Source organism: Sorex fumeus, unplaced genomic scaffold (genome assembly GCF_029834395.1).
Source record: "Sorex fumeus unplaced genomic scaffold, SorFum_2.1 ptg000051l, whole genome shotgun sequence".
NCBI classification, from domain to species: domain Eukaryota; kingdom Metazoa; phylum Chordata; class Mammalia; order Eulipotyphla; family Soricidae; genus Sorex; species Sorex fumeus.
In genome coordinates, this window is record NW_026606108.1 from 37,587,789 (window position 1) to 37,602,775 (window position 14,987).

Consider the following 14,987-nt stretch of genomic DNA (forward strand, 5'->3'; position numbering starts at 1 on the left):
TGGAAGCAGTTCCTCCATCTTTAAAATACTGCTTTGGGAAAGGTCCTAGGACCAGGGCTCCCCTTATGTCCTAGCTGTGTTTTCTCTAAAACTTCAATTTGGAATGCTTGTTTGCCAAAAGCTGTGTGGTTTGCTCTCTTTAGCCGTTTCTAGCCCATATCTTTTCCCTGTGTAAGCATTCCTCCAATGTTGGAGAAGTGGAGTTGCTTGGAGATTCAAGCTAGAGCCTTCTGTCCCTAAGGCATAGGGTTTTTTTTTGTTTTTTGTTTTTTTTTTTAACCAGCTGTGGTGCTGACTTGCCAGGCACAAGAGTCAAGTTGCTTAGCCTTCGTCCCAGTTTCCTGCTTCATATTAGTGGCACTCATTGCTGAATACCAATTAAGTGTGCCTAGAGGACAGGATTGATTTGACTACCTGGAACCTCTGAAGGGTAAAAATACACTAGAAAGAATGGGAGTTGTCACTTGTTCAGGAAATGAAGGGCTTAGGGAGTGGGACAAAGATTTGTCTAGGAAAGCTCAGAATGATTATTTTTTCGTTACTGTCTTAATTCACCTGTTTCAGTAGTGGCAGTTTGAATATCTAAAATGACCGCCCCATCCCCCCTCCTTCCCTCCCTCTCTCTCTTCCCCCTCTCTCCCACCCTCATCTCTCTCTCTCTCTCTCTCTCTCTCTCTCTCTCTCTCTCTCTCTCTGTCTCATTCTTACACATGTCTTGTTCTTATACATGCCAAGGCATGTGCTCAACTGTTTAGCCACATCCCTAACCCTATTCATTTTTTTAAAAACGAGTTTTTCTGCTGTTTGTTTTCTGTAAGGCCAAGTGTGATTTCATTTCCTGTTTCTGAGGTCCCACTAGTATGGGAAAGAATGTAAACTCCATGAAGGGAAAGGTTTTGTCTTAAGAGTTGTGTCTCCAACACTTTGAAAAGTTGCTGGCACATGAAAAGTACCTGCCATATTTGTTGAAAGAAATTCTTCTGCTTGTTTTCCTGTACCTTAGCACATTTCTATCTCGTTTCTGAGAAGTCAGCAATGAATTCTGATAGAAAAACTGTAATGCAGCTATTCTCTATATGCATTCATCCTTGTTCTTCTATCACTTATGGGTCATGTGCTTTATGAAGTATCTCCTGTCCTGGCACAGAAGAACATTTGGGTATGATCTCAGGTAGACTGTAAAAGATGGAAGTTCCAAGGAATAAGGAAAAGCTCAAGAAAAAGTTTCCTTAGTGTTCTGCAGCATTAGTTTGCAAATATTTAACTAGATGTTTGATACTTATTACTAAAGTCGCTAGTTGGTGTGTCTACCTCCTACCCCCAACTTTTGCTAAGAAAGATAGATCAAGAGTAAAGACAAAGTTATGATAAAACTGAGAAAGTTCATACAACTTGAAAAAGAACCACAGCTATTTTAATAGGGGGCAGGTCAATGAAGTAGTGACTTTTCTAGAAATTATCATGGATAATTACTAGATTCTGTATGGTTTGTTTCAGTTTCCCATATATACTCAAGACTATGCATCCATAAGACAATAGAACCTCTGTCAAACTTGACTTTCTAGTTTTTATTTTTCACAGTGCCAGGAATCGAACCCAGTGCCTCACACATGCAAAGCTAGTGTTCTCTTGAGCCACGTCCTCCATCCTTAAAGATTGGATACTTTCCATTGCCTATCGTGAATGATAAGGCAAAAAGTTAGCATCTGGCCTTTTCCACAGCCCCTTTTCTATCAGGTACTATCAATCTCCTATGCCTGTTAAAAAATGAATTTTGGATGTGTGGTGGTGTTTTCGTTGATCTAAGCCCCATTTGTCTCTACGGTACGATGCGGTTCTATTCAGTAGGTTCTATTTTACTCTACTGCTGGGTTCTTTCCAGCTCTTGAGAAACACCTGAACTTGAATAATATTGGCGGACTAGGAAGAGGGGGAGGGGTAGAATCTGGTCTTTGGGCTAAAGTGAAAACACCGAGATGAAGTTGTGTTGGCTTGCAGCCAATGGAAAGAGCGGATTATCGCATCTGATGGATATAACGAATTCGCCAGTTGGAGAGGAGCCTCTAAAGTCCTGTTAGTAGAGAAGGAGACAGCACCGTGGTCATGAGCCAATCAGAAGAAACCACGTTGTGCCCCGTATGGTATAGTATATGGTATAGTAACGGGGATTGTTTCCCAAAATACAACGGGAAAGTAGTACGTATTTTCAGTTTCGGCAATCAATAGGATGTTAGGGCACTTGACGCTCTCTCAGTGTCTTGTCCCTCAGCCTCACCGCCCCCCCATTCCAGTTTAGTTTTGGTGACCTAGAAGGGTATGGAATTTCAGATAGGGACCCCCATCCAAGGAAGACTGGAACCCTGAAGGAAGGCACCACGGGGGAGTGCTGAAGGACCCGCCCACTCCCCCACCCTGGCAGAAACTGCAATTCCCCTCCCTGCCGCAGGGGGCACTGCAGGCCCCGGGGAGGTTTGGGGCGGAGCACGGCTAGGGGCCCAGAGCTGCCTCCCCGCTCCAGAGCGCGGGGGGCGCTGTGCGGGGCCCGGGCTGCGGCTCCGCTCCCGGCCACGGGGGGCGCTGCGCCGCGCCGGTGGTTGGTGGTGGTTGTTGGGGGGGGTGGGGGGAGCCGCGGCCGCGGGTGGTGCGGAGGGAGGCCTTGCGGGCGGATCGGGCGCTCGGCGGTGGTGGCTGAGGGAGGTGGCGGGCGGGAGCGCGGGTCCGGCCGGCCCTGGCGATGGCGGACGCAGCGGCCTCCCCGGTGGGCAAGCGGCTGCTGCTTCTGTTCGCGGACACCGCGGCCTCGGCCTCGGCCCCCGCGGCGGCGGCGGCGGCGGCGGCGGCGGGCGGAGATCCGGGGCCTGCGCTGCGCACTCGGGCCTGGCGGGCCGGCACGGTGCGGGCCATGAGCGGGGCGGTGCCCCAGGACCTGGCGGTAAGTGGCGGCCGAGACGGGCACTCGAGGCCGGGGCTGCGGGGCCTGCGGGCGGCCTCCCCGGGGGCCTTTGTGAGGGGGCGGTGGGGCGGGGGTGACCCAGTTCCGCGCCCCCAGATCTCTCCAGCGCCCCCCGCCGGCTTCTCGGCGCCCCGAGCTTTGGCTGGCGTGGCTTCCCGTCGGGGTACGCGCCCCTGTTTCCCGGGGCGGTGGGGGCTGGGGGGCTGCAGTCGGGGCGCCAAGAGCTGTAACCTCCACCCGGCAGGCCCCGCCTCCCGGGCGACCCCCTTTCTCAACGACCACCCCCCCTTCCAACCACACACAGACACACACACGCACACTCACGCGCGCACACACACATACACACACACACCCCAAACACGCCTTCGGTGTGGGCTCCCCGAACTCTGGGCCCCCGGGTCCCCTCGGAGTTCGGCCGGTGCTGCTGTTGCCCCCTGGAAGACCCGAACCTGTAATTCCCAGCCTCTCCCCCCGAGACCCCGCGCCTTGGTTCCATGCTCCGGCAGCCCCAAGTGGGGCGGGAATGTGGGCGATGGTGGGAGGCACCGACGCTGCAGTTGAAGCTGCTCGGGGGCTTTTTTTTTTTTTTTAATCTGGCAATTACTTCCTCCTCGTCTGAGCCGGGCTCGGCCTGGCGATCCTGGCCAACCCCAGCGCTCTGGACTTTGGGGCTCCTCGCTTTGCACTTCTGGGTGACAGACAGTAGCTGCACTTGATAAGTTTGAAATCGGTCTTAGCGGCCGAATGGGGCTGTTGGGTGGTGTGTATTTTTTTTCCCCCTTGCTCCCAGCGGCAACTCCCCCTACCCCAGCCCCCTAACCCCCTAACCTTGGGTGAGGTTTTGTTTTGAAATTTTGCGTTGGGGCTTGGCTCTGCCTCGCTTGGTGTATTTTGTGATTAAAGTTAACTAGCATTCGGTACCATGATGCGTTTTATTTTTTGTTTTAATGCTGCGACAAAATAATGTTTGGGTTTTGGCAAACCTCTTTAGTTCCTTGTTCTGATAGTGGCCCTTCTCTAGTGAGACAAGGCTGTGAAAAATAGAAGGGTTCTTTTGGAATTAACAAATCCGCAAGCAAAGAGAGGTACATTTTCCAAACGAACTTGGCTTCTGCAGGTATTTAATTCGCCATAAACGAGAATGCATTCTGTGAGAATTGATAGCATAGTAACTTTCTACATACTGATCATTTATGTTAGCTTTCACCCCTCATATATATGCAAAGTTTATGGGTTGTTTCATTTAAGATTGCCTTATACTTTGCTTCTGCAGCTTGAGTTTACTTGCTTTGTTCTTTCTCGGTGCTCTAGGATAAAAGGCCACTTGAACATTTATAACTCTTTGGGAGGGGGTTAGATTTGGTAAGAAGATACCAAGAGTGAACGTACGGTTTTGTGGATGATGAAAAAGGGGATTCGAATGAAATTCCTGTATGCTTTCTTTAGAAGATAATCTTGCGGTTGGGACGTGAGAGAGGTGTCTTCATATCTCGTAATTTATCACCTTGAATGCCTAGTGTACTTAAGATCCACCATTATATGCATGTTTTGACCAAAGACTTTGTGCTCATCTTTTGGTCAGAAGTTAATATTCCAGTTTCCCTCAGCAGGTGAATTGCTAATGAGCTCTGAACCTGAAATGGCTACCTAGTCACTTTGTGTTTTGCTGGGCTCCCTAAGGACGGAGGTTTTTGAAACACACTGAGATACTATGCTAAATACTGAGTAATTTTACCACTGGGCACAGGGAATTGGTGTCTCAAATCAAGTAAAAAGTTGCAGGAATTCTTAGGAATTACCGCAAAGCCTACAACTTCTTGTACCTTACGTGGAACCCTATGTCAATGGAAGCAAAGTGTTTTGAGAATATAAGTATTCTTGTATGCATATCATGGGACATAGCCAAGAAAACTGCCATAACAAAACTCAGGGCCTTTAGAATTTTCACCAGTTTGCAGAATTGCTCTAGAATTGCTGTTGCTGTGATGAAACAACTAATGACAGGATCAGGGCTTGTCGGTTGTTTTCCTTTTTTTATTAAAGAGGTTTTTCTTTTTTTTATTTTTGGACCCTGGGCATGTGGGTCTTTCCAATTTGCACCACACACTGTAGTAAACACAACCGTCATCCAATCAAAAGTGTTCTTCCTGTACTCAAGGGTGGAGTTTGCAAACTGCTGGCCTGTGATTGGGTAGACTTTCATTCACTTATGTTTAAGATGTTTTCAGGCTTGCTTGGTTTTGAGTAATGCATGGCAGGGCGCCCCCTGTTAAGGATGAGTAATTGAGGGTTGAGGGAAGGAGTTTTTGAAGTGACTGAATACACGTCTTGATTTTAGGCTCCATTAATGTCCTCTTTGTGATCAAGATAGGTTTCAAAATATAATCCCGATTTACTTAATGAATCTTTTTTTTTGGTCAATACCAAAGCCATGTGCTACCTTAAGATGAAATAAGAAAAAAGGAAAGCCAGAGCTCTGTTGATAGGGAGTTTTGTTGATAGGTGGGTGGCATCTTCATCACAGCTGTGGCTGCTAAATAGAAATTTTTAGATGAAATAGAAAAACAGCTTTTTTTAAATCTCATGGAATACTGCTTTATTTGTATTTCAAAACGAGCCTTTTTTTTTCAAGTCTTGTGACAAAATTAGTTTAATGGATTTTTATGCATTGATCTTCAGTTCTTCTAATTTGACACCCTTTTTGTGATGTTGAATCATTGATCCAAATAAATTGCACAGACCTTGGGTCCTTCTCATAAATAGGTAAGATAGACATAACAGGCACACAGACCTCCCCACACCCGACCTTCCCCCAAATTGTAGAGTTGTTTGTGTGTGTGTGTGTGTGTGTGTGTGTGTGTGTAGCAAGGTAGTTTTCATTGAATGAAACTTAGAAAGATGCATGGGGAGCTAAAGAAAGGAGTACATGTTCAAGAGAGAACACGGTTTTCTCCAGAATGAAAAAACAAGCAGAGAAACAGACAAGCAAGCTAGATACTGTTCAAAGGAGAACACAGGCTTGGAGCAAGCCAGATTTCTTCTTTTAGTTACAAAACAAAACTTCATTTTGTAAAATGCCCCAAAATCAGAAGTATACACAGGAAAAGCCAATAATTTTTATTCTTTAGCTCTCTCTTAAGTTATCTTTGTTAGTACTGATCCAAAAATGTTTTTCATAGGAACTGGACATAGATAGCAGGTACGTGTTTGCTTTTCATGTGGCCTTCCTAGATTTGATCCCCCTTTGGTACCCCCCTTTGGTTCTCCAAGTTCACCAGGAGTGAATCCTGAGCATAGAGCAAGTATTAAGCCCTGAACCCAGCTGAGTGTGGCCCCCAAAATAATTATCATCATTTGGGGGCCACATCTAGTAGTGTCCAAGGGACCATGCAAGTGGGGTATTAGACACTAGGACTCCCACTTGCAAAGCATATGGTCCATATCTTTGAGCCATCTCCCAGCTCCCCCAAATTATTTTTAAGGCACCAGAGAGATAGTGCAAGGGGTAAGGTGCTTGCTCTGTATGTGGCTGACTCCGGTTTGATCTCTAGCACCACCTGGTCGCATTAGCATTGCCAGGTGTAGCTCAAACCCCTACCTTCCCCATATGATTTGTTTTTAAATTCATCTGTATAAAAGGATTTTTTTTTCTCTCACTTAACATTATACCATGGGTATCTACAGATCTTACTCATCCTTTTAGATAAATATATTTCATAGAATGAATGCATTCAATTTATTGTTAGCACTTGCTGTTGACATTCAAGTTATCTTTATATTTTTGACATTACAAACAATGCTGCAGAGAATATACTTGTAAGTGTATCTCTGTAATCCTGTTTCATTTTATTAGTTTAGTCAGAGAGGTATGGAATTGTTAGGTTAAGAATATATACTTTTTGTTTTTTTTCTTTTCAGTGCTGGAAATCAAATCAGACCTCACACTTAAAAGGCATGTGCTCTATAACTATTTTTTTATTTTGTTAGTGCCATTTTGTTTCTAATAAGACTGTAGCATTCAAAAGGTTGAGAAGATAGTTGCATGATAGCAACCCCATGCTTACTTCCTGGCACCCACTGGGTGTGACCCAAAACATCTCTGCTCAATTCTGTTAAGGTGGTAGTTCATCTCACATCAGCATACATATAGCTTGTTCCCTCCATTTGTGTCATTACTGGTATCATCAGTCTGTTATTTTGGGCAATCTGAGAGGTAAAAAAAAACAGTAACTAGCATTTTTATGTCTAGTAATATTTTTGTTTCTGTCTCCACCCCCTCCTTTTTTATTAGCCCCCCTTTGGTTCCCCGAGTTCACCAGGAGTGAATTCTGAGCACAGAGCAATTTATTTTGTTTTTTGGTGCCTAGAGTGACCTCAGCCTCTCATGTGCAAAGCAAGTTCTCTACCCCCCTGGTCTATATCCTAAGCTCTTGTATGAGTTATTTATGTAAACTTTTTGCCCATTAAAAGTCCTGGAAGTTACTGCGCTGTAGGTTACTGTCGCCGGGCCACCCCAGGGGGAAAAGGGTGCTGTCCCTTCATCTGATCCCCCTTGGTGGCTCGGTGGCTGCCATCTGCCAGAGGCCATTGGACAGTCAGGTTTGGGGCTGCAGTGACGAGACACGCAGGGCCTCACGGGATGGGGCTAGAGCCGGCCCTTTCCTACCCGTCCCAAGGAGACCCCGAGTCGAGTCGCCGCCCACAAACGGTCTTTCTGGCTCTTGATCAAGCTGCTTAATGGCCATGCGCCAAGAGACAGGAACAAATCTCGGAACCCAGCAGGTTTTGGCAGAAATCCCTCCAGATTTAATTGATAAAATTTCGGAATTTCAAAATTGGACAGCCACTACTGCAGCCATGTGACATTATATGTTATTCATAACCAACAATAGAAAACAAATTGTCTATTGTTGCCTTTTCAGCAGATCTGAGTATTGGGGTAAAATCCCAAATAATAATGGTGGGTCTGGTGTCAAAATATTGAATGTAATCAAAGTAGAGAGAAAGTAATGTGGAAATCATCTGCCCCATAGGTAGGGGGAGGGTGTGGGATAGGGGTATACTGGGGTTTTTGGTGGTGGAGAATGGGCACTAGTGAAGGTACGGGTGTTTCATTGTTGAGCAAGACTTAAACCCGAAAGCTTTGTAAAGCTTTCGGGTGATTCAATAATTAAAATTATTTAAAAAATGAAAAATAATTCATAATATTTATATGAGCACAAAATTCAATAATTAAAATTATTTAAAAAATGAAAAAATTAAAATTATTTAAAAAATGAAAAAAAAAAAACCCTGGAAGTTAGGGGCCAAAGAGATAGTACAGTGGTTAGGGTTCTTACCGTGCACACTGGGGCATGAAGATTTCCATCCCTGGTATCCCATATGGTTCCCTGAATACCACCAAGAGTGATGCCTGAGTGCAGAGACAGGAGTAAGCTCTGAACACTGCAAGTGTGGCTCAAAAACAAACCAAAAAACCCTGCAAGTTATTATCACTGTGCATATTAGGGGGGGCTGGAGCGATAGCACAGCGGTAGGGCATTTGCCTTGCGTGCAGCCAGCCCGGCTGAGCCAGGTTTGATTCCTCCGCCCCTCTCGGAGAGCCCAGCAAGCTACCTAGAGTACCTTGCCTGCACAGCAAAACCTGGCAAGCTACCTGTGACGTATTCGATATGTCAAACACAGTAACAACAAAGTCTCACAATGGAGAGGTTACTGGGCCCGCTGGAGCATATTAGGGATTTGAACACTTTTACCTGTCAATTATGTAACAGTTATTTTCTCACACTTGTCTTTTGGCTTTGTTTATGAGTTGTTTTGCTACCAAAAAGAATTTTTTTTATGTCCTTAGATCGTGTGTGTGTGTGTGTGAGAGAGAGAAAGAGAGAGAGAGAGAGGAGAGAGAGAGAGAGAGGAGAGATCAGGGGTATATATGAGGGTGTGGGTGTGTGTCCCACCTGGCTGTGCTTGGGGGACCATGTGCTGTTTGTACTATTGCTCTGGCCCCAGTCATCATATCAGATCAGATTTCTTGACTTCTCTTATTGATTCTTCTTGATTTACTTGTTTGGGGAAAACTCACCCATTTTTGTGCTCATATAAATATTAGTCAGTTTGGTAGGCCCCCAGAGTACAGGGGCTACTCTTGAATTGGTGCTCTGGTGTGGCTCTCTGGTGCTTAGGGGGACCATGTGGTACCCAGGATCAAACGTAGTCCTCCTGCATGCAAAGTTTAGTGCACTGTCTGATCCAGTATTTTTCAGTTTTTCTGTTACATCTGAGATATTTTTATAATATGACTTGCAGGGTGGGAGAATCTTAGTTTATTTTTTCTGTCTTAATAACCATTGTGGCAGCACCAATTTTATTAAACCATCTTTTTAATTTTGATTTTATTATTTCTTTTTGGTGCTGGACATTTAGCTCTTCACATGCAAGACACATACATATGTACTTTTCCACCCTGCTTCATATCCAGCCCTTTATGGTAGAATTAAATGATGCTTTTAGTGGTATTGACTTGAATGTTTCTTTGCTATCTCAATATCCAGAACTTGCAGAGTGAAGTGTATCTGCCTCTTTCTTTATCCTTTAATCTTTCATCTTTATCTGGAAAAAAAAGGTGGACTCCAAAGTACTCCTTTTATTTGATTCCAGATAATATAATAATTGTAGCAGTGTTCTGGCTAGTACCACATTTCATCTATCTGGGAGTTTTCCAAGAGGAGTGAAAACCTATCTGCCAACCTCTCCTTTGTCTCCGGCTAGGTGGACTTTAAAATACTTCTCTACTTTGTTTTTCCATCATGTACTTGTTAGTCAGGTCCAGAATAGTGTCCTGTTTTCTAGTGTGCAATCCATCATTATTTATTTTTGATTTATGATCAGACATAGAATGTTAGCACTAATTGAAAAATGGGAATTTATGGAAGTTTTAATGATTATACTTAAGTGTCCTTTTTCTCTTTTGAACCCTGAGGAACCTCATTTGCTGCCACAGATCCAGTTTAAGTGTAATTTTTGTTTTGTTTTGTTTTCGACTAGATTTATTCTTAGCTCTGCATTTTTTTTAATAATTCCAAAAATGGAAAATATGAGGGCTGGAGAGATAGTACAATGGCTATGGCACTTACCTTGCAGGTGGCCGCCCGTATGGGATGCCTAGTATCCCGTATGTTCCCTGGAGCACTGCCAGCAATAATTCCTAAGTGCAGAGCCAGGAAGTAACCCCTGCGCATCACCAGGTGTGGTTAAAAAAAATAATAATAAATTTAAAAACTTTTAAATGAGTGGTATTTTGCTAGCTTATCCCGTTTATTAAATAAATAGAAAATGTTTTTGTGCATCAGTATATGGTTTAGAGAACTCCAAAAAAAATATGTAACATTTGAGTGTAAACCACTCTGAGCACATTTACCATCATTTTTCTTTTCTTTTCTTTTCTTTTTTTTTTGAGCCACACCCAGCTGTGCTTAGAGCTTATTCCTGGCTCTGCACTCAGGAATTATTCCTGGCAGAGCTTGGGTCCAAATGAGATGCCAGGAATTGAACTCAGGTCAGCAGAGTACAAGGCCAATGCCTTACCTGTTGTATTCTCTCTCTAGCCTGAAAGTTTTTTGTTTTGGGGGGTTTGTTTTGGCTTTTTGGATCAGATTCGGCAATGCTCAGGGATTACTTCTAGCTTTGCAGTCAGAAATTATACTCCTGGCTACTCATGGCGGTGCTAGGGGGACCATATGGGATGCCAGGGATCAACCCTCCATCCCCCCACATGCAAGACAAGCTCCCTCCCCGTTGAACTCTCCCTCCCTGCTGGACCATCGCTCTGGCTGCCCAAAAGTCTTAATAGCTCTTTCTTAGTTTGTATTTGCATTCTGTTTATTTCAGTTCTTTATACTATGTCCACTGTTGATCACATTATATCCTCTTCCTTTCCTCTTAATTACTCATTTGATTCTAAGAAGTGTCTCTCATTACCCACCTGCTGAGGAGTCATTCCCCGCCCCCACCCCCTTAGCACTCATTCGCTGCCTTCTTATCCTTAACTTGTTCTGGTTGATTTATTTTCTCCGGCAACTCACCACCCCAACCCAAGAGGAGGGTAAGTAACAAGGCATTTTCTGTTGGTGACAGCTGGGGTGGGTTCCTGTAGGCTTTGCTCCCACAAGCCCAGGGGACACAACACCTGTTGCTGCTTCTCAGTTTTCCTCTGCCTTTGACAGGTTGGTGGCTTTTAAGCCCTCTGATCTACCAAGAGTCTTTTACCCTTGTTCTTTAGATAGGTGAAACCTTCCTGATTGTTCAGTAGTGACTTGTATAATGTGACCTTTCTCTGTTTTGCAAGGACAGAAACTTCATTTTTTGGTATGTCTTCAGGGGTAATCAGGCTCTCAGGGACTGATTCTCACTAACCAAACCCTGGAGACTGATTTGTGAATCCACCTGAAAGGTTATTAATTTACAGTGGGAGATATACCTACGCAGAGATCAGCACCGAGCCCCCTTCTGGTCTGCTCAAGAGACCAAATAACAGATAAGAAAGTTCCTTAGTGTGTGAAGAATTAGATAAGGAAAACTAGGTGGTGCCAAAAAGATATTTACAGCAAGTAGCCCTGATTACTGCTCCTCATTGTATTGTACCCCTTTACCTTTTTCTTTTAACAATGTCATCCATCAGAATTCTAAAAGAAGACTGTTCATCCTGCATTCTATCTCCTCTGTGACAGAAAATCTTTCTGAATCTCCACCATATTATTTTCTTTAGCGAATACCTCTTTTTTTGTTCTATTTTGGGGCCACACCTAGCTGTGTTCAGGGTTTATTCCTGGTTCTGAACTCAAGAATCACTACAGCTGTGCTCAGGTGACTACATGGATGCCGGGGGATCAAATCCCAGTAGGTCACATGCAAGGCAGGCACCATACCTGCTGTACTATTTCTCCAGCCCATGGACCTTTATTTATTTATTTATTTATTTATTTATTTTTAAAGACCTTTTTTTCACCATCTTATCTAACAAAATGTTTTGAAGCCAATTTTAGGTAATTAAATTTTGTATTTGGAATGTTACACAATTTTAATTATGTGCCCCCTGTTATAAGATAGCTGATTATTTTTTGTTTTTGAGGGGGAGCCTCCCCCAATGTGCCCAGATCTAACTCCTGCATTTGCACTCTGGGATCACTCCTGGCAGGGTTGGAGGTTCCCAGGGATTAAACCGGTCTGCTGTATGCAAGGCAAGCACTCTACCTGCTGTATTATTGCTTCGGCCCCAATTTAGTTGATCTTTAAGTTACTTTTATTATGAACTCACTACTGGTTTTTTGTCTTGGCATTATTGGAAGCATATTTGAGACCTCAAGAATTCATTGCCCATTGTTTATTGTTGTTTATGAGAAGCATTATTAAATTAGAATCATTATTTTGTTTTTGGTTTTCTGATTCTGAAGTAATGTATGTCTACAGTACAAAATGTAGAAATTATTTTTAACAACTAAAGGCCCAAAAGGCCCCACCAATACTGCAATGCATTAGAAACCATTGTTTATATTTTAACACATATTCATCCAATCTTAGAATTGTTTATGTTCTTAGCATTGTACTCTTTTCAGTTCTTAATTTTGCTTTATCTCTTAATATGGCAGTTTTCGTGTATTGCTAAATATTTGCGTTGAGTGATTCGGGTTTTATGGTGCTACTCTGTGTTTTCTGAAGGTAATGTGTTGCTGCATTCATAATTGTTTTTGTTTTTGGGCCACACCTGGCAGTGCTCAGGGGTTACTTCTGACTCTGCTCGGGAATCACTCAGGTGGGGTTGGGGGTACTGAACTGGGTCGGTCATGTGCAAGGCAAAACTGTGCTACCATTCTAAACCATTGTTTTCATAATTGAAAGAAAAACAATAAATGCTCTTTAAGACAATCTTAGAAATGTTATTGGTTGAGTTGTTTAACTGTTTACATTTTATTGTATAACAAAATTATGATTTTGGACATTACCAATAATGTGATGAACAGTTTTGTGAATATTATTATTTTTATTATTAGGATTAGTTTCTAGAATTATTACTGGAAGTGAAATTGAGACACAGTATACACATTTTTCTGTTTTTCTTGCAAAATCACCGCCCCCCCCCCCCCCCACAGCAGTACTAGGGGATACTTCCAGCTTTGTGCTCAGGGGCCCCTCCTGGTGGTGCCAGGGGATAATGCAAGGCAGATGTCTTAACTGATGTCCTCTGCCCTTCCTTTTCATTTTGATATTTTTTGGTTTTGGGGCCACACCTTGTGGTTCTCAGGACTTACTCCTGGCTCTCTGCCCAGGGATCACTCCTGGCAGGGTTTGGGGGACTATATGGGGTTCTAGAGTCAGTGTAAGGCAAATGCCCTAATTGCTGTACTGTCACTTAAGCCCCTTCTGTTCTTTCTTTAAAACACAAAAAGCCAATAATCCTAAAGACTATCCTTTGAGGTACTTACTGCTCCTATTTATAGGCAAGAGAAATAAGAGGCTCAACAAAGTAAAGTCGCTTGCTCGTGACTACATTACGGGAAGAATGGGGAAGCTGGACTCCAAATGCAGACCATAGCTACTAATAAAAACACTGCACACACAGTAGGCATGCTTGCCTTTTTTGTTTATTCCTAAGGTACCATGTAGCGTTTAATTTCTTGAAAATCAAAGAGAAAGGAACTAGAGAGAAAAACAATTTTGTTTGAAAATAGCAGTCCCAGATTGTCAAGACGTCTTAGAGTTTTGCAGTATCACTTTTAGTGAAAATAGGTAGGAAAGTTGGAAAAAAAAATTTGGGAAGCCTAGGAATTAGTCTTCCATCTCCTTTTCATAAACTGCTGGTGTGAACAAGGCGAGTCCCACCCACTGTACTATGCATCTCTAGTTTTTAAAATATATTTTCTGGTTTGTTCATACTGCCCAACTGGTATAAATACTGTACATTAATGCTTTGTGATTGGTTTTTCACCTTTTGTTTCCTTCCATTTAAATTTATTTTCCAATTTGACCCCAAAGTTTACTTTTTCCCTTAAAAAAGTTAATTTTATAAGTAATATAAAAATATACTTTAAAGAAAAAATTACTGATCAAACAAAATGCTCCTGACTGCCTCATAATTCTTGTTTTCCTCCTATTTCTCCTACCCCTCAAAGGATAATCCACAACCTGCTTTTCCCTATATAATATGTCTTGAATATCTTTTTTGCTTTGGTTATTAAGTGTCGATCTATCATTTGTACATCTTCTCTGTATTTTTCATAGCATAAAGTGTGTGTAGCCATTTATTCCAATTATAAAATATTTTGTGGTTTTATTTTGATTTCTTTTTTCAATTGAACATTTTCCTTCCACGTGGTATTATTTTTGCTAGAACATTTTACCTTGTCTCCCTTTGCTCCCCTCAAAACTATCAGTAGCTCCCCTATTACCTGTAGCTATTAAGCAGGTCCGGGACTCAGGCTTCTGAGAACCAGCTCAGTGACAAATCAGAGATTGTAGGGAATTAGCAGTTGGAAATTGCAGACATCTCTTAAAGATGTTCAGAAGCATGTTGGGGAGGGGGAAAAAGAGAGAGAGAAAAGAAAGAAGAAACTACTCTGCTAGCCAACAAGACACCTGTACTAGCAGGTTTCAGTTTATTATTCATTAACATGGCAATTAGCCCTTTGGAGCACACTTAACCTCCTCTTAATCCTCAAACACTCAAATTTGCTTTTGTTTCCCAGCCTCTGCACCTGCTAGAAAGTCTTTTATTTCTCTTTTCTGCCTGAAGAATGCAGCTTGTCCTTTAAACCCTACTTTGTATGCTCCTGTCTCTTGAAATGATCTAGTTTACAAAGGCAGGTACCTTCTCCAGACTGATGGAGCATCTTTGTTATTGCCTTCGCATATATCTGTAATAATTCCTGTTCTTTCCAACTGACTCACGTAGGGTCCAAGTCCCAAGTACTAGCTTGTTCACCTTCATATTCAAGGTTCTGGTGAGGGCTAAGCTTATAAGTGATAATTCTGTTTTTGATGA

At 43.0% G+C, this 14,987-nt stretch overlaps 1 protein-coding gene across 1 annotated transcript in view; it reads left to right on the top strand.

Annotated features, from left to right (window-relative positions):
* Positions 1-2,639: 2,639 nt before the first annotated feature.
* The window catches only part of KDM3B (lysine demethylase 3B), an 84,703-nt gene continuing 72,355 nt past the window's right edge, over positions 2,640-14,987 (top strand). The window contains exon 1 of the mRNA XM_056124298.1: positions 2,640-2,932. Coding sequence (XP_055980273.1) covers positions 2,735-2,932 — 198 coding nt within the window. The 5' untranslated portion in view covers positions 2,640-2,734. The remainder of the gene's footprint in view (positions 2,933-14,987) is intronic.